At 50.8% G+C, this 25,222-nt stretch overlaps 2 protein-coding genes across 3 annotated transcripts; one reads left to right on the top strand and one right to left on the bottom strand.

Annotated features, from left to right (window-relative positions):
- The first annotated feature begins 350 nt into the window (after positions 1-350).
- SCNM1 (sodium channel modifier 1) lies at positions 351-9,985 on the top strand. 2 transcript variants are annotated; one of them, XM_032975915.2, is made up of 8 exons: positions 351-751; positions 1,152-1,222; positions 2,986-3,074; positions 3,969-4,066; positions 4,863-4,957; positions 5,888-6,081; positions 7,188-7,293; positions 8,218-9,985. In XM_032975915.2, the coding sequence occupies exons 1-8, from the start codon at positions 701-703 to the stop codon at positions 8,468-8,470; spliced, it is 957 nt and encodes a 318-aa protein (XP_032831806.2). In that variant the 5' UTR covers positions 351-700; the 3' UTR covers positions 8,471-9,985. The 2 variants fall into 2 exon arrangements, with proteins under 2 accessions (XP_032831806.2, XP_075908864.1); XM_076052749.1 differs by having other exon boundaries at positions 735-751; positions 2,931-3,074.
- On the bottom strand, positions 9,899-20,977 carry LOC142905707 (uncharacterized). The gene is made up of 5 exons (XM_076052750.1): positions 20,476-20,977; positions 19,884-20,043; positions 18,859-19,135; positions 17,799-17,941; positions 9,899-17,124 (listed from the first exon to the last, which is right to left on the bottom strand). The coding sequence occupies exons 1-5, from the start codon at positions 20,553-20,555 to the stop codon at positions 17,026-17,028; spliced, it is 759 nt and encodes a 252-aa protein (XP_075908865.1). The 5' UTR covers positions 20,556-20,977; the 3' UTR covers positions 9,899-17,025.
- Between the last annotated feature and the right edge of the window lie 4,245 nt (positions 20,978-25,222).

Genomic DNA, 25,222 nt, shown 5'->3' on the forward strand with positions numbered 1-25,222 from the left:
TGCAGTCACGAAAACTTCAAAGATACAAAACATTTTGATTTAAATTTTGATTTAAAGCTTTCGTGACTGCAGGGATTCATATTCTTGGTTCTTTCGGTAAAGTCACCACCACGTAGAAGGGAAACAATAAAATAATAAAAAATATAAAACAATAAAATTCTCACGACGTTTCGACTGCAACACAAGCAATCATCATCAGGTGTGAAAACCACAGCAAGAAAATTTTTAAAATTTTATTGCTGTGGTTTTATATTTTTATTATTACAATAAAATAATAAAAATATCAAAATGTTGTTTTATATTTTTATTATTTTACTGTTTCCCTTCTACGTGACTTTACCGAAAGAACCAAGACTATATATACCGCTCTGATAAACGATATAATTTATATAATTGATAACCTACGGGAGTCTACGGCATCGTTGTGAAACGGATTGTCCCGCATCAGAAGCCTCCTCCTTAAGGGCCCAGCGCGTTTAGCGCCACGAGGCGAACACTTTATTTATTAACCCTTGATCGTCGCAAATGCTTAAGACATATGTCTTATTTTTATTTTCATACTTTTAATACGGGCACAAAAAGGGTTCGGCGATCGACAAAAGTTAAGCCTCTGCGGATCCTTTAAAACGGTCGACAAACCGGCTTACAGAGAGCGTTGCCTTCCTTTCACCCATTAAAAAAAATCAACGCGTCATTCGCAATGTCTTTTAAACGGGAAGGAGATGACTCGAGCCAGCTGAATCTGTTAAAGGTAAACAACGTATTGTTTTTGTTTTGTTGTTTGTTAAAGATTCGTTTTTGTCCGGCAAATTTCCCGGCATGTGGGCCTAGCGCAGCAGGGTTTTCCCGTCTTGCCTAGAACCCCTGCCCCGGGGGAGTCGGCGGCAGCGGCGGTGACGGGACCGGTCACGTTGAACCATTAAGCAACGTGTATGGTTTCGATTTAAAGCTTTCGTGACTGCAAGGATTCATCTTCTTTGGTTCTTTCGGTAAAGTCACTTTACCGAAAGAACCAAAGAAGATGAACGTGTATGGCGTACAATTAATTATCTGTGCGTGTGCGTAGTGGGTAGTGAATCTAATAGATCTGTTGGTAATCCGATGTTTATAACGTGTTGTCCGTCTTCTGTAACTATCTTTGTTGTGAACAGAAGCGGAGGGTGGCTGATCTGTTGGTGGCAAACATTGCCGAAGACGAGGCGATGTTGTGTAGCAATGGCAGGTACACGTGGTGATCTTCACCATAACCTCACAGCACTCGCTCTTAAGTTTAACATGAAGGCTTTTGCGACCAATATCAGTCAATATTTGGAGTTTGCGTGTCTCTCATCATCATCACGGTGGCTAGGAGACGTTAACTACCTCGCCTGGTACACAGGAGGTCGTGGGTTAGAACCAGATCCTGACGCCTGCTGTGTATTTGAAGTTTGCGTGTCTCTCTCTCATCATCATCATCACGGTGGCTAGGAGATGTTAACTACCTCGCCTGGTACGCAGGAAGTCGTGGGTTCGATCCCGACTCTGTCGCCTGCTGCTGTGTATTTGGAGTTTGCGTCTTTGTTTTCCCTCCGGGGGTTTTGCCCTCCACATTTAGAATCAACGTCACGCGTTTCAAGTATTTATTTGAGATACATTTGCTGCTATATATTTCCACGCGATGATGATGATATCATTTGTGAAAGCCAGTTACACAGTAAGATACAAAAACATAGTTTAGTTTTAATTGGATATTTCGTTTTTAAAGCGATTTGTTTACCTTTCCTATACTTTGTACTCCCGCCGTGTTATTGTATTTGTTGGTACGTTCTCACCTGCCCCTACTGGAAAAGAGCTTTATAGCTCATCGGATTCCTCCAGTATAAATAAATATTCCGATTCATAATAAAGTTTTTTTTTGGGGGGGGGGGTTTGATCGCGTACAGATAAATGCGTCGTTAAACCCGCCACCAACGTTTCGCCGGTGATAATACAATCAGCTTCATCAGGCGATTGTAATCACCAGCGAAACGTCGTACTCGAATTGTAAATGTTGTGGTTTTACTCTCCAACACACAACCGGCTAGTGCCGCACTAGTAACGAATTGGCACGTTTTTTGTGTTACGTGACAAACCTGACTAGATGGCCTTGTCTGGTGGTGGTGGTGGGTTTAACGACACATTTCTATTCACGTGAACTAACAGAAAAAACCCCCTTAATGATAGTGTTTATCTTCATTGGCCGTACGAAATCATCATTAACTCGCACACAGCGAGGTAAGGGGAGCGGTGGCGCAGTGGTTAGCGCACTACAGTTCTGCACACTGTGAACCCAAGCAAACCGGGAGTTCGATTTCCGCCCACGACAAAGGAAACATGTAACGTTCGGACAACGTTGGCACGTTATTGGAGCCGTTGGACGAACTTCGGCTCAACGTTCCATGTTTATTGCGGAGTGATAGCTGAACAATTCCCTGTTGCTCCCCACCTCCGACGTACCTTCACCAGCCTGCACTGATCGGCGTGGCGAAGTATGGTCAAGCAATCCGCCCACTTCGTGCAGTTGCTTGGAGTGAGCTGACGGGCGAAGGGCCGCACGTGTTCACGCGCGCTGCGGAGTGTCCACGCGTACTGCCGGGTGAACGCACGTGCTGCGGAGCGTTACTGCCCAGTGTTCACGCGTACCGCCGGGTGAACGCGCGTCCTGCGGAGCGTTCACGCATGTTGCGGGGAGAACACCTGCGCGGCGGGGTGAACACGCATTGCGGAGCATTACTGCCGGGTGAACACGCGTGCCGCCGAGTGTTCACGCGCGCCGCGGAGCGAACATCTTGGGGGGGGGTGTTCACGCGCGCCGCGGAGCGAACATCTTGGGGGGGGGTGTTCACGCACGCCGCGGAGCGAACAGGCGTGCTGCGTGTATGTACGCTGAGCTTCTTTCGCACCGCGCGTAGCCAACCGCGCTAATCGGAGGTGTCGCCGCCGCCGCCGCCGCTGTGTCACCGCCAGACTGGCGTGCACCGTGTGCCCCCACCGGCCCGTCTTCGACACCGTCGATGTCCTCGCGTCGCACCGCCGGGGCAAGCGCCACCTGCAGTGTGAGTAACACACGTCTCTGTTCTGATCGGAGGATGATTAATTTTTCGCTTATTTTTGCATTTTTTTTTTATAATTTATAGATTTGCTTCGAGTGAATGTCGCTCCCCGCAGTTGGCTTATTCCCTGGTTTCTGCAGCACGGCACGGAGTGCGTAGATCAACGTCACCGGTACAGCCACCGGTGCAGCAACTCACTTGGTCAACTTGGTGCATCACCACGCACGCTCATCGCATCGAAACGCTCTCATTCCATATCCGCAGTGTAGTCTTCTTCTTTTTGTATGTGTAGTGTCAGTGATTCGGAGACGAGGTTTGTAGGAGGCACCTTCTTTATTATCAACATTCACGGTCTCATCCACACACTCTCCACAGTCGCTTAGCCTAGCCTGTACACAACACTAGCCGTCTAACACTAATGACGCCGACTGAGATAGCCAACAACTATCCTGCAACGCAATGTCTAGTGAAGACTACAGCGATAACGGCGACGAGACGAGTCCACTCCCAGAACCGGCAGCCTCGAGCTCCCGCGCCCGGCTCCTTTTATGCTCCCAGCGCGGCCCTGGCTCCGCCCTGACCGCGCGTCCCTTCTCAAACCCGCTAGCAGGTTCCAGGGGCGTCCAGATGGGGTCCTCCGTGACCCTTGCCCCAGTTCCTCCGCTCTGCCAACACACGGTGCACACCGTCACCGGCGTGTCTGTCCACCACAGTTGTTGCTGCTGTCCACCAGCCGGCGCTATTGCACTACATATGGATTAATAGCCCACCGGAGGTGCTTGGGAAATCGCAAGTGCGTGTTGGATATGATGATGGTAGTATGGTTGCTGATGGTGGGTGATGATCCTGCTGGTGCTGCTGCTGCTGCTGATGGCGTGTCACGTGTGTGCTGGACAGGTTTGCAGAAACACTATGGCAGGAAGCTTGACCTGAAGAATGAGCTACTGAAAAGGAAACACAGGGCCTATGTGGAGGCAGAGAGCGGCACTGCCCAGGTAATGCTGGAGCTAAGGTTGTCACCATCATTTGCCCTCGCCACAATTTAATCAATTGTCACAAATCTTGACTTAAAGCTTTCGTGACTGCAGGAATTCATATTCTTTGGGTCTTACGGTAAAGCCACATAGATAGAAAAATAAAAAAATCACGACGTTTCGATCGCGACACAAGCAAGCGTCATCAGGTGATAATTGCTTGTGTTGCGATCGGAACTTCTTGATTTGAGAAAAAATATTTTTCTATCTACGTGGCTTTACCGAAAGACCCAAAGAATACGATTGTCACAATTCGATCATTACGTCAGAGGAGGTAGTTGCACCTCCCGTGTGTTTAACCCAGTTAAAATGTGCAGGCGGCTTGCGGGGTTGGCGGATCTCGCCACGGTGGTGATATGTTCACTCCCTCGCCTGGTATGCAGGAGGTGTCGTGGGTTCGATCCCGACCCTGACGCCTGTTGTACATTTGGAGTTTGCATGTTCTCCCCGTGGTCGCGTGGAATTTTCTCCCTGTCCACCGGTTTTTCCCTCCACGTTTATAAACGTGCGTTTAGAGTATTTGGCTGCTATAGATTTCCACATGATGATAAGCCGCTTCATTGAGCAATCATTTGCGATTGCCAGGTCGCTTCTGAAAAAACGTGCTACATAGCTCAGTGGGCCTTGCCTAGTAAAATAAAAAATAGTTTTCTAGTTTTGATTTTGGGTGACTCGTGGTTGACCGCACATCCTTGTATCCTCTGCCCAGTGTTGTGCTCAGTATTGTGCCCATTTGACATTTCCTCTGATGGATAAGGAGGACCCGGCTCCACTGCTGAGTGAGACCCGTCAAAAGGCGTATCACGCCCTGCTCACGAGCGCTCCCTACAACAGCTGCTGCCACAAGAGAAGGTGGGTGGGTAGGTGGGGCGCTTGCGACCAGATACGGTCTGTTTTCCTATAACGGGGCAGTTGCGTTCCCAAAGACCACCGCGTGATGGGAAAATCGCATTTTAATAAATAATACATAATATAGGTGGTAAAACACATACCTCGTTAAAGACTTGAGGCTCGTGGGTAGTATCTAGAAGCATCCAGCAGCATCCCGCCTTGTGCGATGCTCAACCGATGCAGCCGTACAACTTCTTATTCCTACTAGCACGACGTAGTTCCGTTCACTCGATCGTGTTATATCCAATTTGCATCCGCGTTATAAAAACACGCGTTCCCTAATAAATGCATTGCGTTATATACAACTGGCGTTATGAAAACACGTGGCATTACAGGAGAACAGATTGTACAGCGCTACCCCGATTTACGTCTCCCCATTTTACGTCGTTTCGCAAACACATCGTCGCTTTTCTTGACGCCCGGTGAAATAAACAAATTTTAGTTTACATTATGAGACCTCCTTTGCCAGTAATAAGATATAGGAATAGGTTTTACCCTTTTAACTGGCACAAAAACTGACACCTTTATTCAATGCATCATGTTTGCAATAACCACAACACAAGCAGTCAAAATGCAAACAAAAAAGACAACTCTGATACCCTGATAGTGCGCTGTTTTTGAGTTGTACGCATTTTGGCGTCTTCTGGTCCAACACCAATGGAGACTAGGCTCTAAGAAAAGCCGTCTCGGGTGTGGACCAATCAAATTCAAGGACAGTGCATATTTTTATCAGAGTTGTCTTTTTTGTTTGCATTTTGACTGCTTGTGTTGTGGTTATTGCAAACATGATGCCTTGAATAAAGGTGTCAGTTTTTGTGCCAGTTAAAAGGGTAAAACCTATTCCTAAATTTTAGTTTAGTCGGGAATATTTTCCTCTCGTCTCTTCTGCAGAGTTCCGAGCGCTGAGGGTTCGGAGATCGCGAGCGGTGGCTGCAGTCGTGGCGCGGAGGAGCGAGCGGAAGCGCGGGAGTCTCCCTCCTCGCCGGGACCGGCCCCATCTCCCCGTCTCCCTGCCGCCGCCGCCGGCTCCTCAGCTCCCTCGCCGCCTGCGTCTCAAGGCGCTGCCGCCGGTGCCGAGAGAAGGGGTGAGTTTAGCGTTTGGGGGGTGAGTTAAAAAAATAGTGAGTGAGAGCTTCTTGGCTCAGTGTGGGCCTTACCCGACATGAGATAAAATTAAACTGCAGCAGGCTCTCGATTATCCGCGCTAATGACGGGGAGGACGTTCCGTGGATAATTCGATATCGCAGGTAATCTAAAAATGCTATCTACTATGTGGATGGCAGAGCCACGCCAATCAGAATCAATCTCCGCCCACTCTTGGAAAGATATGCAACTGCTGTCCTGTAGTGGCGATCACGTGGATTTCGGATTAACCGCAGCACATATTTGTTTGGTTTAAGCACGTGACTCGGAATAAACATTTCCAAGAATGACAATGTATAACTGTTTTTAGTTTATTCATTTGGGCTTAAGGGAAAATCCATGAGTTGTTAATTGATGTCAAAATCTCAAGGTGCGCGGTTGATCCGCAAATCGGATAAACCGCACGCGGATATTCCAGAGTCTGCTGTATATTTTATTTTAAAATCTCACTCAGCCAACCCATGGCACCACCTGGGTCTGTTCCGTGACCTCCTGCCAGCGAGCCTTCGACACTTCAAGCGATAGCTTTAGAGTGCACTTAGCATGGCACACGCGACGTGGTGACGTCACCGCCACTTCGTGGTGAACGGCGGTTATTGTTGTTGTGTGGTACTATGTTGTGGGCAGCAGAGGGCAGTGCAGTAACACCCAATGCACGTATTCACCAACCCGCATTAACCAGCGTGGTGAAGAATGGTCAAAAATACCGCCACGACCCTCACGGCGTTTCGGAGGCCTTTTTCCAGCACTGGGTTGACCAAATGGCCATGCTTGTATGTGACAAAGCTAATGCAATACAACGGAACAAAGGTTCAGTAGAGACGCCAACGGTACACCAACAGAATCTGCATGAAGGTTAGTTGACCACGTAGGCTTTCGCGACCAATATTATTCATAATAAAGGTTTTTCGGTTAGACCGACAGCCAATTGGTAAGGGATTTGTCACGTAAACAGAAAGGCCAATTAATTACTACTTCAACCTACCGGTGTGTTGGAGAGTTAAGTCCACAACATTCGCTGGTAATTACATCTCGTTTTCATTCGCAGTGACAAAGTCTGAGAAGCGCAAGAGCAAGGGCGCACGGGACGTGCCGTGCCAGCCCGCAGATCCGGCCAGGAGGCACGAGATGGAACATTACCTCCACCTCAAAAGGTACGATTCCCCACTCCTCGGGACAAATCGGTTCGACGTTCAGTTCAACTCGGAAGAAAAATCGTGCGCTGCGCGTGGCTTTTGTGAACACTTTCCAACGTGCCTTTTGCCAGTCGTCGGATGTTCAACTTCTTGAGCACCGTGCTTAGGCAACCGCGCTCAATTCGAGGTGCTGCAACCGTTGGCCGTGGAAGCCGATGGGTTTGGTTGTCCGGATAAAATTTCATTTGAATATTCGTCAAAGGTCCTTTTGGCACCTGTTTGTTGCGCGCAAGGTTTGGGGCAAGCGTTTAACGTCGACGCGCGTCGCGGGAGTTCAACATACATGTTGGAGAAACCGTTACAAACTCTATGTATGTATGTATGCAGGTGCGGGGAAAGGACAACAAACTAAACACAAAGAGCAGTTTAAAAGAAGTGAGTTTTCAATCTAGATGATGATTTAAAAGTGCATTGCTCCAGTGGCTTCCTAATATCAGAACGAAGAGCATTCCAGACGGCCGCAGAAGCGCATCCGAATGCGTGCGATGTGTTGACCGTCTTTTGTTCGACGGCTAGCCAAAAGCCACTGCTGTGAGGATGACCCGAGTTGGCGTGATTGGTCAATGTTCCTTGACGGGACCACCAAAGGTACCATACAAATGCCACATGTTTTTGTTTGACTTCAATTGAAGTACGGGGCTGACTGGATTCCCGCTGTTTTTTGTGGACAAAGAAAGCCACGATGGTTGCAACGGGTTTTTAAAGCACCGGTTGAACGTGAAACAGAATTTGAGTCGAGACTTTCACGTTGTCTACATTGACAGACGACGAGCGCTCTGGAACGGTCCGCTGCGGCAGCGGGGAGGCGCTACGCGACGCCAGGGTTGTGCCGTCGGAGCGCCTAACCAACGGCCCGCGGCCACTACCCCCCCCCCCTTGCAGTTTGGGCTGGGTCCGCAACAAGGACGGTCAGTGGGAGAAGGACGAAGATGTGGAGTTTGACTCGGACGAGGAGGAACCTCCTGTCATCGCTCCTCTTCCTCCCCCGGTGCCTCAAGTGGATACAATCAACATTGCTCCTCCTCCTCCGCCTCCGCCTGCTACTCCACCTCCACTCTCTCAGCCCTCCGGTCACCCACCTCCCCATCGGCAGAAACGGCAGCAGCCACCGGTCATCATCAATAAGCGGCGGTGATGTCACCGTAGCGCTCGTGCCTGGCTAGGTGCACGTTGAGGCTGTCGCCGTGAAGCGTCGAATGCTCGCTGGCGAAGAATTCCGCAGAGCGGACCTAGGTGTCCCGTGTGTTACTCACCGAAGATGATTGGCATCACCGGAGCGCTCGTGCCTGGCTAGGTGCACTTCGAATGCTCACCAGAAGGAAGTCCAGGGCAGACGCAGGCATTGTGGGTCACCGACAGCGGCGACTGGTAAATCATCGCAAGGTATTGCTATTTTGCCGTCAAAGATTGCGAAATGTTATTTGTCACTGCGCTGGCCTCTTGAAGGTCTTCAGAAATGGAGAGGGGGTCCACCTGGAAAATTACTTGATACTCAGAAACGGTCATCATCCAGAAGGTAGTATGCTTGTGTTGAGAGTAAAGTATTTAAATTATTATTTTTTTTACCAGGTAAGGCCCACTGCACTATATCGCTGTTTTTTCAGAAGCGACCTGGCCGCAAATGAGAGCGCAACGAAGTGGCTCATCAAGTGGCAATTTACAGGAGCCAAATACTCTCAATGCATGTTTCAAAAAGGTGGAGGGGAAAAACCGGAGGAACCCGGAGAAAAATCCACGCGGCCACGGGGAGAGAAACTCCTAATATGCAGCGGGCGGCAGGGTCGGGACTGAACCCACTTCCTCCTGCATATCAGGCGAGGTTGTTACCATCAGGAGTTGAATATTGCAGGTTGTTTCAGGTTGTGTGTTGATCTTCACATTTAGTGTTCTTATTCTTGGTTCTTTCGGTAAAGTGAACGTAGAAGGGAAACAATAAAATAATACAAATATAAAGCAATACAATTATCACGACGTTTCGACTGCAACACAAGCAATCATCATCAGGTGATGATTGCTTGTGTTATTTTATTGTTTCCCTTCTACGTGACTTTACAGAAAGAACCAAGAATATGAATCCCTGCAGTCACGAAAGCTTTAAATCAAAATTTAGGTCTCATAATGTACATGCTCACCCCGAGCCCTCAATACTCTGATAGTGTGCTGTTTTTTGAGTTGCACGCCTTTTGGCGTCTTCTGGTCCAACACCAATGGAGACTAGGCTCTAAGAAAAGCTGTCTCGGGTGTGGACCAATCAAATTCAAGGACAATGCATATTATTATCAGAGTTGTCTTTTTTGTTGCATTTTGACTGCTTGTGTTGTGGTTATTGCAAACATGATGCCTTGAATAAAGGTGTCAGTTTTTGTGCCAGTTAAAAGGGTAAAACCTATTCCTATATCAAAATTTAGTGTTCTTGTTTAGTGCGGGTTATGTTGAAATAGTCTATTTGGCTTCATCAGATCCAATGAGATTTTCCACATTCCTGGCAAGTTGGTCAAACGCTTAAGTGTGCCAGAAGATCTTTGAGTGATATCATACGGCATACAAAAAACCAAAGCAGGACTTGTTTTTCGGAAGTTTTATTTATTTTTATAACATTCAAAATTTGTACATAAAAAACATGAATAAAAATGTATGGATTTTTTTTTTACCATGAACAGCTGGCTAATATTTTTCATATGCATATTTAAGTTTTACAAACTACGCAGTGGACAATCGCATCATCATCAGGTTGGCCTAGCAGGATTTGGTGCTGTAAGGTAGCACATATCAAGCACACTTTCCACAACTCCGTCATCTGTCCAAAGCAGTCGCACGTGTATGATACACAAACGGCTTTTCTCGGGTGGCGAGTTAAAAGCCTGAGTTTAAAAAAAAAAACTTTATTGATATATTCTCTAGAGAAATAATAACAGTAATAAAACAAATCTATACATTAAAACATTTTCTTTCACTTAATTATTTACCTCTTAAACCAATAAACGAGTTTACACGTTGTGAATGTGCGAGCCAGTACACAAGCAGCGCGGATTTCAAAGCGGTCTGTACATGCGAGTGTGGTGCCCCCACACTGCTGGGGCGTCTCGACTCCGAGTCAGTCCATCACAACAGGGCCAGCGAGAACACAAGACGACCGAATGCCAGCGCCGACGTTCAATCCTCTCTAACCACCGTAGTATATAATGCGTTTATACTACTACCAAAGCTACAAAGTGACTTATAAATCTTCCTAAGTTTATTATTTTTGCCAATCTCTCTTTTTGTGTTTTTAACATCACGGTTGCTAAACACGGGGCCCAAACGTTTCAAGCGGCCAGCAACAAACGGCGCACCTGCGATTATTGGCGACGTACAGTACGAAAAGCTCAACATTCTTACATGCCTAGAGCGCAACTGAACGTTGTGATAGGTAAGGGTTTAATGGGTTCCTTGAAACGAGCAAGGTTATTATTCTAGGAACTTGGGTGGAGGGAGGGAGGGGGGGAAAGAAACGATCAGGGAAATTCTAAAGCAGCAGCGGTGCAAGGCAAGGAGCAGAAAGGCACGTGGTTGTTAGCCTGCAGTGCGGCGGCTGGTCGGTGGGGTGAGTCGGGTAGATCATGTCCCGCGACAAAGGCGGAGGGAGTCGACGAGTTAACGGATAATAATTTTTTTTTACTTTCACGGCTGAATTGTAAAAGTCCGTTATACCACGAACGAGAGCAAAAACATGGAATTTCCACTTGACTTTTCTGGCAACTATACATACACGTTTAAGATCGGCGGTGATGCGCAAGTTGTACAAGGGAGAGCACAACGATAAAAGCGTACTTTTTTTTTGCGCGATATGCGACTCACATCTGGCTTGAATCGACATCTCTTGAACCTTGGACCACCCATGGGACAGGCTGAACACACGCGCCTCGACGGATGCCATCGGCAGAAACACAGCCGATGCGTCCAAAAATCCTACAGACGGCAAAGTCTGTCCCATCTCTCCGCCACCCATAGAGTTGATTCAAAATGTAATCCTTGGGAGCAAAAAAAAAGTTCCAGCAACAGGATGGGGGGAAAAAAAAGTAATCGGTTTTAGCCTTTTCCCGGCAACTATACACACAGAGGAGGTGTTAGTCCGCGTTAACCACGCATCATGCTCGTGTGGTAAAGCATGCTCTGATAATGTATGCATTGTCCTTGCAACCGACTGGCCTACACCAGAGGCAGCCTCCTTTATATAAGCCTCGTCTCATCACCGGTGTCAAGCCGAGAGAACGCCAAACGGCGAGCAGCACAAAGGCAACGCAAATATCAAAGCATTAATAGATCGGGAGGAGCAGTTATTTATTATGGATTAAAAAGAAAATCACCGTACGTTAGGCATCTGTCCCCCGCTGGTAATTGTTGCTCATGATGATGACATTGAATCCACTGGCGAAGAGGCTGCAAGACAGATGCCTTGACATGAACGTGCGCCAGCATTGTGCTCAGAATGAATGTCCAAGCCAGGCACGTAACAAAACAGAGGCGACACTGTGAGCAGAGGGCAGTGCAGTGAACTCTTGTACCATACTTCGCCTAGAGCAACCCACACTGACCTGCAAGGTGAATAGTCAAATAATCCACCCCTTACAGCCCTGGGGAGGCCCCTGGACACAGCAGTAGATTGACGAAGGGCAACGTATGCACACATGTTGCGTACGAGTGGCTAAAGTAAATCCTGCAAGCGGCCAGGGGTTTCTAAGTTCACTGCAAAGCAGACTTCTTTCGCGTCGTACGTAGCCGATCGTGCTAAATCGGAGGTGCGGGGAAAGTACGGAGACGGTGGTTTTCTTGAGACTTTGTGAACCAAAATTTCTTCCGATCGGCCGGGGGTGCGACGCCCAGCGATGTCACCAAGCTGCACCCCCCCCCCCCCCATAACCTCCCGTCCAGCGGCACACGTGGGGGAACAGACAGAGGTGAGACTTATCTTTATGCCCGCCCCCCTCCCAGACAATTACGTTTTCCGAATGGAACCGCCAGTTGGTAGAGTAAAAAGCGGTCGCTGAAAATAAGCAAAAGCTCATGCCCTCCCTGTCCCACTCCCCCTGCCCACATCACGCCAGTGCAGCTGACAAGCCATAAATGCCCGGTGGTACTGACGAAACAACGTTGACGACTGGAATTGGTTTCATGTTAAAACACACGTACGTACACACACACACACACGTATATTATATACAGTATAAATATATAAAACATTTTTTATTGTATTTGCATCTAAAATATTATTTTTCCGCCGCAACCAAGGCCCTGGTCGTGTGCGTGGCGGAAACGGCGCAAGGCGACGTCACGAACCACTATTGTGCTTTCTAAAAAAAATAGGGGGCCACCGGGGTTATTACACACCGCGCTCGTCCGCAAAAGAAAAAAGGAAACCTCTCGAAAGGCATCCCCCGTCCCCTCCGCTAGCCTTCACCAGTGAAAGCCGGACGATGGTAACGCCAGCGAGGCAGGCATTGACGGAAGTCCAGAGGGACGGGGGCACATTTAAGAATTGACAGGAGTAGGCGGTGGGGCCGGAGGGATAGATACGACGGGAAGCAGAACTTGCCAAGCGGGCGGAGCGCTCGGCCGTGGCCACTGCGCACGCCCAGCGTCGGCTCTCGTTGAACGGTGCGCGGTTCGGGGAGCGCTTTTTAGAACGGCGGAGGAGCGGAGCGTTGTCGCTTGAGGACCTCACCAGGATGGGACGCGCGCTGAATGAACGGGCAACGGATGCTCGCCATCTCGACAATGATGTGACCGTGCATGACAAAGGTTGTTGTCGAGTTAGATCGCGCAAATATGAATGCGTCGTTAAACCCCGCCACCACGATACGACACAGCCGTTAAGTAAGGTTTGTCAGGTAGACAAGTCGTGCGAATTAGTTACGGGTACAGCACACCGGTGTGTTGGAGAGTGAAACTCACATGTACCATTCGAGTATGCCGGTAATTACAACTAGCATCATCAGGTGATATCCAACTCGGGCTGTCGAAACGTAAATGTTGCAGTGCGTTTTACTCTCCAGCACACAACCGGATAGTGGCGAGTTGCGGAGAAATCCTCCTCCTGTTTCGGTCTTAAAAAGAGGCGATGAATGTGATGTCGTCACTTGCGAGCCAATCAGGTGCGAAGGCCAGGTTGGAGGGTTGGGGGGGGGTTGGTTAATGTGTGCATATAAATTACAGCAGCAGGCCGTTCCAACAGAAGAGCGCTCCACTCAGCCCTGTTGAGTGCATGCGCAGCAAGGCTATTGCAAACCTGTCAACCCCTTATCAGTGCCCTTACCTTATTACAGACCAATTCAGACATTATTGGTCACCCCGTAACCCCTTATAAATCTCAACGTTCATCCTACAAAGTCACCATCACAAGGGAGAAACACAAAGACAACAAAAATTGCCCGTATTGAAACGGCTGTTTTGCCGTACGGACCTGAAAACTCAATTTCCCTGTACAAGAATACGGGGTAAACCGTGTGGGTTGACAGGTGTGCTGTTGTTAACTGTCCTAATGTTTCCGATATTCGAAGCGGTTGGTTGTTGCCACAATGAACGACGGATGGTTATGGGAGTTATAAAAAGGCACGTCAGGTGATTTGCTTAAGTCCTCAATTTGTGTCGTTGGAATCTGGTCATACTTTGCGTTAAAAGATTCTGAAACGCAAAAAAAGTGGACGCGTCTGTTTACAGATCATGTTGAATAATAATAATTGACAAAAAAATGAATAATCTGGCTTCAACTGGAAGAAACTCGAGCAGGAAGGCCAAATGAAAGGCTGGAGGAAACGCATAGCCACCAGACCTGCCTTCCCAGTGCCTTCCACGTCTCCACAGCTACGCTAACAAACGGCGGACGTTGCGAGCGATTGCTTTGCGGAGCTAGAAGAAGGGGGGTGTGTGGGGTGGGGGGGGGTTTCGTTTCTGTTCGGGCGACGATTAAAGCCCCGAAATCAGCGACGGTGGACAGAAGCGCTTCATCGCGCTTCGTCGCGGCGGACGTGACGAGATCGGCGTCAGGATCTCTATTCATGCCGGAGGAATCCGACGAGCTACGGAGCTCCTCCCCCCTTCCTCGCAGATGTCGGAGCAGGAGAAATCAACACCGCTTCCTCGAGCGCCGCGCTCGCCGCTCCGTGTCGGGGCACGGACGAATTTTCCATCGGCCCTTCGCGCATCGAGTCAAGCACGACGGAACGGGCACGATGCAGCGTCGTCGATATTTCAAAAGCAGGTCATCATCACTTACCCGGCTGGCTTCCCGCTAAAACGTGCAACTTTGGGGGCCTAACGTTTGCATGTTATTCTGTTTGTGTGGTTTTTTTACACAACTTTGTATTTATTCCCCGACTCGGCCTACCTGTGCATGTTGGCGGGACGACTTTTATTGCAAGGACAAAGCTTGCACATTTTTTTTTCGTTAGCAGTTATATCCAACAGCCCTCTTCGATCAAAGCGGGGACGCGAAATTGTCCCTCGGCGAGAACGCACAGGCGCACTGCGCAATCGACGAGTGCACGACCTCTCGCCGACGCGATCCAAAAGGCAAAAAGAGCACGATCCCCCTCTAGAGCCGCGTCCACGCACGAGCGATCAGTTTGGCCCACGTGAAATTGGTGCTTGGTGTTAAAAAGATCGTGCGAATTTAATGGCAGGAGAGTGAGCAAATACGAGCATAACTGCTTTGCCCACATCCGAGCGAGCGGCTGCGCAGCGAGGAAATTGAAACGGCGCGTGCAGGATCGTGACGACCGATTCGCAAAGGCGCGGCACGCGACGCGTGAAACACTGCCCCGCTCCAAATCGCCGCGCGATTCGTCGCTTCGATGTCGAGTTACGTCCTCTGCAATCCGTTGCAGACATCCACGTGCAAAGCGCTTGCAACTGCGCGCAGCCAAGTTGCTTGCGAGTGATCGTTTCGGGCGTGGATCCGGGCTTAAGGCTGTCGGTGAGCTACCCTGACCGTCAACAGTCACACGGACGGACGCTGCTCCCCACGGGCGCCTCCGATAAGCACCGTTGGCTACGTGCGGCGCGAAAGAAGTTCAACAAACGTGCATACACTGCGCACGCGCAACCCTGCTCATATGTCGTGTACGCACGGGAGCTGGTGTTTTGTGCGCGCGTGCGCGCGCGGGGTGCACGTACAATTAATATTACACATTGCACTTCCTATCCAAAGGGTTACTTCCCCCGCGAACCAAACTCCAGGACGGCGACGGTCGCACATCCCACCCTCGCACATCCGACCGAGCCCAGTGCAGTATTTGTGCATTAATGGCGTAAACTCTCGTTTTGCCGGAGACGTTCAACGTATTCCCAACGTTTCCGCACATCCGTCCGTAACTCGCGCCCGCAGCGACGTGGCAATGCGATGTAGATACGGTCGGTACGGGGCGGGGGGGTGGGGAGTTGCAGACGGGGTGGGGGGGGGAGAAGCTTTTGGTGGTCGCCCAACTCCCAATCTCGGCCTTCGAACGCCACCTAAATTAATTGCAGACTATCCCAAGGATTTTGAAAATGATCGTTTGTGTTTCTCACGTGTAAAAAAAGAAAAGAAAATATTTTTCGACAGTGGAACGTTTTGGAGACGTAATTTTTCGCCGGGGGGGGTGGGGGGGGGGGTGGTGGTTTGTGAGTCAATAGGAGAACGAGACGGGCAAGATACGTTCCCGCAAATTTTTGCGGGAACGTATCTTGCCCGTTGAGCGAGACGAGCAAGATACGCTCCGCCAAAATTTTGCTCGTTGAACGAGAAAAACTTTGGCGGATCGAGACGACACCGCTGTAAAAGAGTGACCGCCGCGATGCGGAAACCCTACGCGGGAGCTGGCGGCGAGTGCCGTGTGGTGGTGGAGGGCGCGAGTATTGTTATTGCAGTGTTAAGTGCAAGTAGGCCTGAGTTTACAAGCAGCTAAGCTTTAGGTTAATAAACAAAAGAAGACGTAATTAATATCCTCTTTTTCAAGTTTGTATTACATACGATGTTATCAAAATGCGCGCCTGATGTGGTAACAAAAATACACTTCAATCACGATTAGCTTTACCAAATGTGTTTCTTTCAGGAGGTGCATGTACTATTTAACTGTGTTCTGTACACGGTTCCGGACATTTCTTCCAAACCTCCGTTTGGAAGCTGATAAAAACCATCCCTGAAAATAGATCTGTCGTTTTTTTTTCGTCCCGTTTAACATTTTCCCTACGAAGAACGCAGGCCGTAGCAAAAAAAAAAAAAAAATCTGCATTACAAAAATGTAAACCCGGCGCTAAAAAAGAAACACAATAAAATCTCGTGAGCGGCGTTCCGTCGTGAAGCCGTCGCGGGGAGGGGGTGCGCGTCGACGGGCGGGCAAGCTCAATTCCAAGTCGACAAAGCGACAGGGGGTCACAAGGTGGCAGGGGTTCAAGGCGACACGTGACGACGTCATCGCCGGTAGCGGTGAGAGGAGTGGGGGGTTGCGGAACGACGAGCAAGAGAGCACGCGGCACAACACCGCACGGCAAACTCCCATCCTCCGCGGAGGAGTCCGGTTCTGCACCGTGCCGGAAACTGCACGTGGCTTCCAACGAGGGAGCTGTGGGCCGCACGGGACAACCAAATTGCTCCAGGATAAAGGACAGAGTTGCCAGCGCGAGAGATGGGCGGGCGGGCGGGCGGGCACGCGAGTGGGATTTCGAACTTATCGTTCACTCGGTGAACGGAGGGAACATGCTGAGATCTCCGAAATCTTCGCTGGTGTAGTTGCCCGCAGCCTGAGTTGGGTCCCCGAGCATGGAGAGAACATCCTGGAGTAGAAATAAGGGGGGGGGGGGGGGGGGGAGATACAGAAGGGTTAATAATTATTATTAATCTGTGATGGAATGTCCAGGCGCATGCTAAGGTCACGAGATTGTGAAGAGGACTCGCGGTTGTTGTTCCTCCCCCGCACCTCCGATTGGCACATTTGGCTACGCACGGTCCGAAAGAAGTTCAACAAATACGTACATGCGTACGTACGTATTTCCTTTCTTGTAAAAGAGTATTTTATCTCGCAGGCCTTTCTCCCCTGGTTATAGTTCATTTATTGATTTATCGATTGCAGGGGATTGTGATCTTGTCCCTGACCCGTGCACTGCGCACACAAAGATAAATAAGCCCTCCCACCCCGCCCCCCCCCCCCCCCCCCGTATAGCCTTAACAGACTGTTGCACCAAGTGCTGTTCGCGAGCACCTATGGAGACCGGTAGGGGACACGAGGGGGGTGGGACGCCACCACCACGCCCGACCGTCTTTGTCCTCTACAGTGGGTCACATTTGCAAACCGCACCAGGTTACTCATTTGAGGCAGAGTCGACCTAGGGGAGGCCCTGAAACCGGTTCAGATGAGCGTCACTGGTGTTGGGGGCCCGTGAGCGAGAATCGAACTCAGATCGCTGGGTTCGTAGTGCACGCACGCGCACGCACGCACGCACTCGCTCACCTGGAAAACTTCAGGCTGCGTCTGCTGCCCCTGGGAAGGGTCGTTGCTCGCCTGCCCGCCATGCTGCCCTGGCCACTGCGGCCAGATGGCTGCCCCCTCGACTCTCCGCGATTGGTACGATCCGGCGCCAGGGCTCGTCTCGGCTACTCCGCGGTCCCCCACGCCGACACCACGCGGACAGAGGCACACAGAGACACACGGACACGCAGACACGTGGACACGCGGACACAGGTAAGGATGATGAGTGCGTGGTGGACCTGTGCGAGGCATGCATCACCCACACGCGTAAACACACACAGAGACGGAGACTTTCATCTCAATTTGAATGAGCGTAACGTCACGTGGGTCGCTCGCGCGAGCGGAAAAAGGATCCCCCGTGCAGCCTTAACAGACTGTTGGGGCAAGCGCTGTTAGCGAACGGCACACGAGGGGGTGGGTGGCCAGCATGACGCCCGGCCGCCTTTGTCTCCCCAGTGGCGATGTTTACACACATCACCAGGTAATAATTTGAGGCTGAGTAAACCTAGGGGAGGCCCAGGACCGGTTCAGATAATCATCACCGGTGCTGGTGGCCGTGAGCGGGAATCGAACTCGGGTGGCCGGGTTCGTAGCGCGACAGTAACCGCTGTGCCACCGCTCCCCACACACACACACGTACACACGCGCACACACACGCGCACACACGCGCGCACACACGCGCACACACACGCGCACACACACGCGCACACACACGCGCGCGCGATCACGGTCTCGGCATGAAATCATCCGACGGGACGATTCAGGCGCGTTTAAGAGGGCGAGTCGATCACAGGGAGCAAGCCGGGAGCGCCCCGGCGCAAATCCCAACGGCGGCCGAGGCACGAGCGGACAACAACAACAAAAAACTACTAGTTCTTAGTTATGTTTTGTTCTTTACTTTGAACCTATCTACGTGACTTCACCGAAAGACCAAAAGAATATGAATTCCTGCAGTCACGAAAGCTTTAAGTCAAGATTTAACAACGCCCTCGTCAAGAAGCTCCACCCCGCGGGGGCGGATTCGAGAAATCCTCGCCCTCACCGTAGGCGGTTCGCCCGCCCTGCTGCATGCCGCTGTAGGGGGACCCCGTGGACCCCGGGGCCCCCTGGGTGGGGCTCCCCAGCAGGGGGTTGAACGACCGCTGGGCCCCGACGGAGGAGCCCCCCCCCGCCCCCCCGACTCCCTCGCCGCCCCCCACCGAGTTGGCGGCGATGGCGCCGCCGCCGCCGCCCACGGAGGCGCCCGCCGGGGGCGAGAAGCCGTGAGGAGGCGGCGGTGCCCCCACGGAGAACGGCGCTTGCGGCTGAGGCTTGGGAACCTGGAGGAGGGAGGGAGGGGGATAGTAGGGGGTGGGGTGAAGAGGAGGAGGGGGGAGGGTGGGGGATAGTAGGAGGGGGAAGGGGGAAAGGGGCATAGTAGGGGGAGGGGGGAAGAGCAGTGGGGGGGGGGGATAGTAGGGGGTGGGGTGAAGAGGAGGGCGAAGGGGGGTCTGGATAAGCCTGAGAATACCGCACAGTAATACCCCCCAGTTTGTGTGGGAAATGTGCGACGGTGAATTTTGAAACGACGTGAATCGAAGCGAATTGCAGGTGGTAGGGTAGGTGGAGGTGTTTAAAGAGTATATGGTTGCTGGAAATTTCCACGTGATGAGTTACTTCATTGGGCTATAGTGTGGTCAGGTCGCTTCTGAAAAAGAGCTATACTGTAACAGCTCGGTGGGGCCTTACCTAGTAAAATGAAAATAGTTTAGTCTTAGAGACTGCAAGAGTGCCACTTGAAAGTTGGGTATCGACCGTGCAAGAGTTGTACGACGTGGCAGAAGGAAGCAAGCAACTTCGGGGGTGTGGTAGCATCGGGAGCAGTCTTGACCAGACCTTGTCCTGAACACAATTCTAACACGAGGCGGGCGTCAATGCAGTGAGATGACGCAAAGCCGGGCTGCTACGCTAGCTCGCTCGGTTCGGCGAGATTAAAAAAATAATTCGGTTTCAGTTTTAGACGAACGCACGCACAGTTCCTCTGCGAGTAGCGGGAGAGGCGGTGGTGGGAGTTGCGGAGGGATTCACCTGGCCGGTGAAGGTTGGCCGCGGAGCGGGCCACGCGTTCGCCACTCCCAGGCCGTTCGCCGGCGGGCGCTGTGGCGTCTGAACGAGGACTTGGCTCCCCACGCCGCCCTGCAGATTCACCCCGGGCACGATCGCCGGAGTGCCGTGCGCGTGCGGGTGCCTGAACGCACGCAACGTCCATTTGAAACGAAACAAAAACAACCAGAAAACACATGCGGGCTCCTACGGAGCCACTCGCGACCATCGGTATGGTTCGGTCCTTCGCTTAACGCGCGGTGCAGTGTTCACACTGCAACACGTTGTCACCACAACGCGGGTTCATCCGTTCGGGAACGCTTTTCGAACAACGAGCACCGTGCCCCGTTGTTATAACGTTGAGCGCTCGCCGCTATAAAGCGCGCCGTTATAACACGGTTTCTGAACTACCGAGTGGTCCGGCGATAGAGTAACGCGGTACGACACGGCAGCGCGGGTGGGTGGCGGCGTTACCCTCGGTAATTTGTCGCGCCATATTCCCCGTGTGCGCGCGTACGTCCGTGTAAAACATTTAGACGCGCGGGGAGGATGGTGTCGGTTAGTCGGCAGCACGCACTTGTATGGCTGGGCCGGGTGGGCCGGCCGGTAAGGCATGTTGTGCTGGTACATCTCCACAGAGCTCACTCCTCCTCCCATGGGCTTGGTGCTCAGCTTCTGATCGGCTGGGGGACGAAAGCGTGAAGGACAAGCGGAGCGTTTCACGTCAGGATTGGTGAAGCTAATGATCCACCCACACACTCGACACTACGTGGGCGGGGCGGGGAGCGGCAGAACTATGAAGTGCCACCAATGCTGCGCACGACTGAGAATTGAACTGCAGGTTACTGGAATCATACCGTATCCGGCTGCTATAAATGTTCACGTGATGATGATAAGCCATTTCGCTGAGCTATCATATGCAATAGCGGTAGCTTCTGAAACAATAAGCTAATAGCTCAGTGGGCCTTACCTGGTAAGATAAAAAATGGTTTCGTTTTATTTGTATTTTTTTTCGGAATTTGTTTACCTTTCCTATACTTTGCACTGCTATCGTGTTTTTTGTTGTTGTTGTAACGTTCTGACCCTCATAGCTCATCGGATTCTTAACAGTATAAATAAATATTCTTATTCTAAAAGCAGGGTAATGACATGAGACAAATAAACAAAGACCCCACCCCGGTATAGCCTGAAGAGACTGTTGGGGTAAGAGTGCTACGAGTGAGGAACGTCTCGAGCAGTGGTTCTTAACGTGGGGTTGCACGCAACCCCCTGAGGGTGCGAGATGCCCTCTCTGGGCGTGCGAGACGTGCCCAGATTCTTTTTCGAAAGGTAAATCGTTAAAAACGCAAATGAGGCCCACGTGCACGCAAGTACAACTACTTTGTTTCGTCAAATATATTTCACCGAATGAGACGACCCAAGGGGGTGCAAGCAAGGCTGCAGAAAAGTTTAAGAACCACTGCTCTAGAGGGTGGCCACAGGCCGCAACGGGGTGGGTGGGTGGGTGGGTGGCCAGCACCACGCCAGGCTGCCTACGTCTCCCCCAGGGTCCGAGTCGACCTAGGAGAGGCCCGGGAACGGTTCAGATATTCTTCACGGACGTTGACGGCGAGTGCAAATGGAACTCTGGTCGCAGCGCGCCAACTGCTCCACCTGCCACACGCTCAACGGTGCACCTACGAACCGACACGCCTACACATTCTCCCTCACGCGCACACGCACAAAAAGTCGTGGTTCTTGCAGTTATAAATGTCATTTTAAATGCCACATGCAAGTTTCTGTCGCGAATGTCACGCAAGACGTTATTTAAGATTGGTTACTAGATTTACATTGTACATGGCTTTGGGTGTTTACGATTATTTATCCGTCATGTTTATAACATTTTCCCCGCTTTTATTCTACGCAGTACCTGCAAACCCTCCCCCCTTCCCATCTAACGTGCTGGCTACCATCACACCAGCCGCTCTACGCAGCCCCTGGAAACCCTCCCTAAATCACGTGCTGGCTACCGTCGCATGAGCCGTGCTACGCGGCCCCCGTAAACCTTCCCCTTTCCCACGTAATGCGCTGGGGGGCAATCGTCGCATCATCCGTCCTACAACACAACCACTGTAAACCTCTCGCCTTCCCGCGGAACTCGCCAGGGCACCGGTTTTACGGCCGGAGCTGTCGCCGCAAGAGGGCCGCGCGCGCACACATCTCGCGAGCCCTCGGTTTCGTTTCAGGGTCGGGGACCGGGAAATGAAGCGACCACGGGGACGCGAACGAGAGGCGGGTTTGGGGGCACGTGGGGGCCACCACCTTGCTGCAGGCCCTGGTACACCTCGGTGAAGCGCGGGCTGCGCTCGGTCCCGCCGAACACCGGCTCCGTCTTCTCCACGACGCGCTTGGCCCCGTGCGGCTCGGCACACACCGGGCCGGTCGGCACGGCCTGCAGCGGCATCTGCGCGGGTGACGAGACGAGAGGGCGGCGGGACACGCACGAGCGTCGGCGTCGGCTTGGAGCCAACCAAGTGGTGGGCGGGGACTAAACTAACTCATAATAAAACGGGGGTTTTGTTGGGTTAGATCGCCTCGACGTGAATGTGTCGTTAAACCGGCCAACCCAAACCGGGCCAATCAGTAAGGTTTGTCACGTAAACGAAACGTGACCAATTAGTTACTGGTTCAGCACGCCGGTGCGTTGGAGAGTAAACCCACATTTAGAAATGGGGACGACGTTTTTGCTGGGTTAACGACACGTTTATATTTACGCGATTCAACCCACATTTCATTTAAAATTATGGATAATATTCGTCGCGAAAGCCTACGTGTTATATTACCGCATTTCTCCGGATTTTAAAACGCACTTCCCTTACCCCCTCCCCCACTGTGTAATGATGGTGTAGGTGTCCAGATTTGTAGAATTTGATTGACACCGGGCACACATTTTGGGGGGGGGGGGGGGGGGGGGTGCGGTCTTAACTTTGATTAGTTTCTACTTCAGCGCACCCGGTGTGTTGTGAGAGTAAACCCACAACATTTGACGCTTCCACATCGAAGAGACGTGGAGGTAGTAGGTAGGGTTGGTGGATCACTGCCCACCTCACAGCCTGGCAGGTGACGGCTGCCGAGTTATAGTTTTTTGTCCACGTGATGCAGATCGCTTACCACGCGTTGGTTTTCGCGATATCAGTTTCACGTAGCTGTGCAATCGTATTTATTGTATCATTCTCGTGCTCTGTCGTACCCCCATTACGAATCGAGATGACTTACAAGTTCTCAAACTGCAGTAAGCTCAACATAAGCCTGCCACTAGTCTTTCTAATCTTTAATAATAATACAAAAATTGGGTTAATAATATTAATGTTTTTTGGGTGAAAACCTTTATCATGGATAATATCGAAAAGCCTACGTGTTCAACAGCTTTTCTAATATTTCGAATTTTTCCAATCGGTCAGATACGGAAACGATCGTGCGGAACCCTACACACGGCAGTATTAACCAGGACGGTTAACACTGCCCGGGATTCCAACCGTGAAACCTCTGCAACAGCAAGCGGCGACCAATGCCAACCAACGCCACCCAACGGCACCACCGCCGCACACCTGCGTAGTTTCGTAGTGAGCGATGCTCGCTCTGGCCGTTGGAGCGTCCAGCTCTGCTTGTGGCTGCTGGTGTTGCTGCTGCAGCTGCAGCTGCCTGGTGCGTCACACACACACACATACACACACGAACAAGATCAGTTTCTCAAGCAAGAGAGGAGGCCCCGGTAATTATCGACGTTCCGTTTTTGTAACTGCGTCGATGAGATTAACAAAAAGATGCCGATGAACCACGGGGATGAGCTACAAGGTGAGCCTTGCGGTGAGCCAGCGCCCACCAACAATTTCCCAAGCTCTGCAGTCCTATATATATTACTATCGGCCAATTAATGTATGTTTAGCTTCTTTCGCAACGTACGTAACCAACCGTGCTAATCGGAGCTGTGGGGTTTTTTAGGTAACACACACACACACGGTACATAAAAGGCAAGGAAAATTATTCTCATGTGATCTTCAACTGAGCTGTAGGGCTAAGTCAACATCAGAATCTTGATTTTATCCTGAAGAGCACACGAGAATCATTTTACTTGCCTTTTATGCACCGTGCGTGTGTGTGCGCGCAATACGTAAACACCTCCCCCGCAACCTCCAGATTTCCATCCTCCGCACCTCCGATTAAGCGCGGTTGGCTACGTACGGTGCGCAAAAGAAGCCCAACCTGCCTTAATATACCTGGTAAAATAAAAATTATTTAGCTTAGTTTATAGTTTAAGTTGTCTTGTGTGTTAAATCCGAAGCCCGGTGGTAAGAGTTTGGGTTTTAATTGTAAGTTTTGTGTATTTGTTTCGGTACAAGGTATTAAATATCAAGCAATTAAACTAGGAATATTTTTTTTATTTCGACCGAAGGCAGACTCGTTGATTTTAAACACCAGATGTGCTCCTTATACAATAACTTGTTAAATATGCCGTCAGTCGCGAGTCTGAAACAGGTGTGAGTTGACGCGGGGAAAACCCATTAGGCTTCAATAAAGTTAGTTCGCTTATTTGCAAATTGAACCATGTTCAATAAAAAGACAACAAATAATTTTCCTTGACTTTTTACGTACCGTGTGTGTGTGTGTGTAAGCGATAACGATGAAACCTCGGCAAACCTCCCGATTTCCTTCCCCACGCACCTCCGGTTAAGCGCGGTTGGCTACGTACGGTGCGAAAGAAGTTCAACGTACGTACATACGAGAGTGGGTCTCGGTGGGTCTCTGCGTTTCTTTCAAAATCTGGAGCTCTGCGGGTTTCTAAGGGTCTCTCTTCCGATACTAGGAAGCCACTGGAGCTATGCTCTTTCAAATCGTCTAGAAAACGAATTTCTTTAGAACTGCTTTGTGTTTAGTTTGTTGTCCTTCCCCCGCACCTCCGATTCAAGCGAAGTTGGCTACATACGGTGCGCGAAAGAAGTTCAACATGCGTCCGTATGAGTGTGGGTCTCTGTGGGTCTATAGGGGTGGAGCTGTCTGGTTCTCGATGGGTCTCTCTTCCTTCTGATATTGGGAAGTCACTGGAGCTATGCACTTTTAAATCGTCTCGGAAACTAATTTCTTTAGAACTGCTTTGTGTCTTTAGTTTGTTGTCCATTCCCCCGCGCCTCCGATTACGCACGGTGTGCAAAAGAAGTTCAACGTACGTACGTACGTACACACGTACACACGTACGGACGTACGGAGGGCGGCACCGCGCACGACGGGAGACTCGGGACTCAACGCGAGCGTGCTTTTGGGCTGGCCCGGGACGCGATCACGCGCGA

This window comes from Petromyzon marinus, chromosome 57, assembly GCF_048934315.1.
Source record: "Petromyzon marinus isolate PM22_M1 ecotype Great Lakes invasive population chromosome 57, UKy_Petmar_22M1.pri1.0, whole genome shotgun sequence".
Lineage (NCBI taxonomy): Eukaryota > Metazoa > Chordata > Hyperoartia > Petromyzontiformes > Petromyzontidae > Petromyzon > Petromyzon marinus.

Bases quoted from the DNA above. Each gene is read 5' to 3' on its own strand.
- SCNM1 (XM_032975915.2), top strand. From the start codon at position 701: ATGTCTTTTAAACGGGAAGGAGATGACTCGAGCCAGCTGAATCTGTTA. The intron at 1,223-2,985 runs GTACACGTGGTG...TGTCACCGCCAG, and splicing joins ATGTTGTGTAGCAATGGCAG to ACTGGCGTGCACCGTGTGCC. The intron at 3,075-3,968 runs GTGAGTAACACA...TGTGCTGGACAG, and splicing joins GGGCAAGCGCCACCTGCAGT to GTTTGCAGAAACACTATGGC.
- LOC142905707 (XM_076052750.1), bottom strand. From the start codon at position 20,555: ATGGGAGGAGGAGTGAGCTCTGTGGAGATGTACCAGCACAACATGCCT. The intron at 19,136-19,883 runs GTGAATCCCTCC...TCCCTCCTCCAG, and splicing joins GGCCAACCTTCACCGGCCAG to GTTCCCAAGCCTCAGCCGCA. The intron at 17,125-17,798 runs GTGAGCGAGTGC...TTTCTACTCCAG, and splicing joins CGCAGCCTGAAGTTTTCCAG to GATGTTCTCTCCATGCTCGG.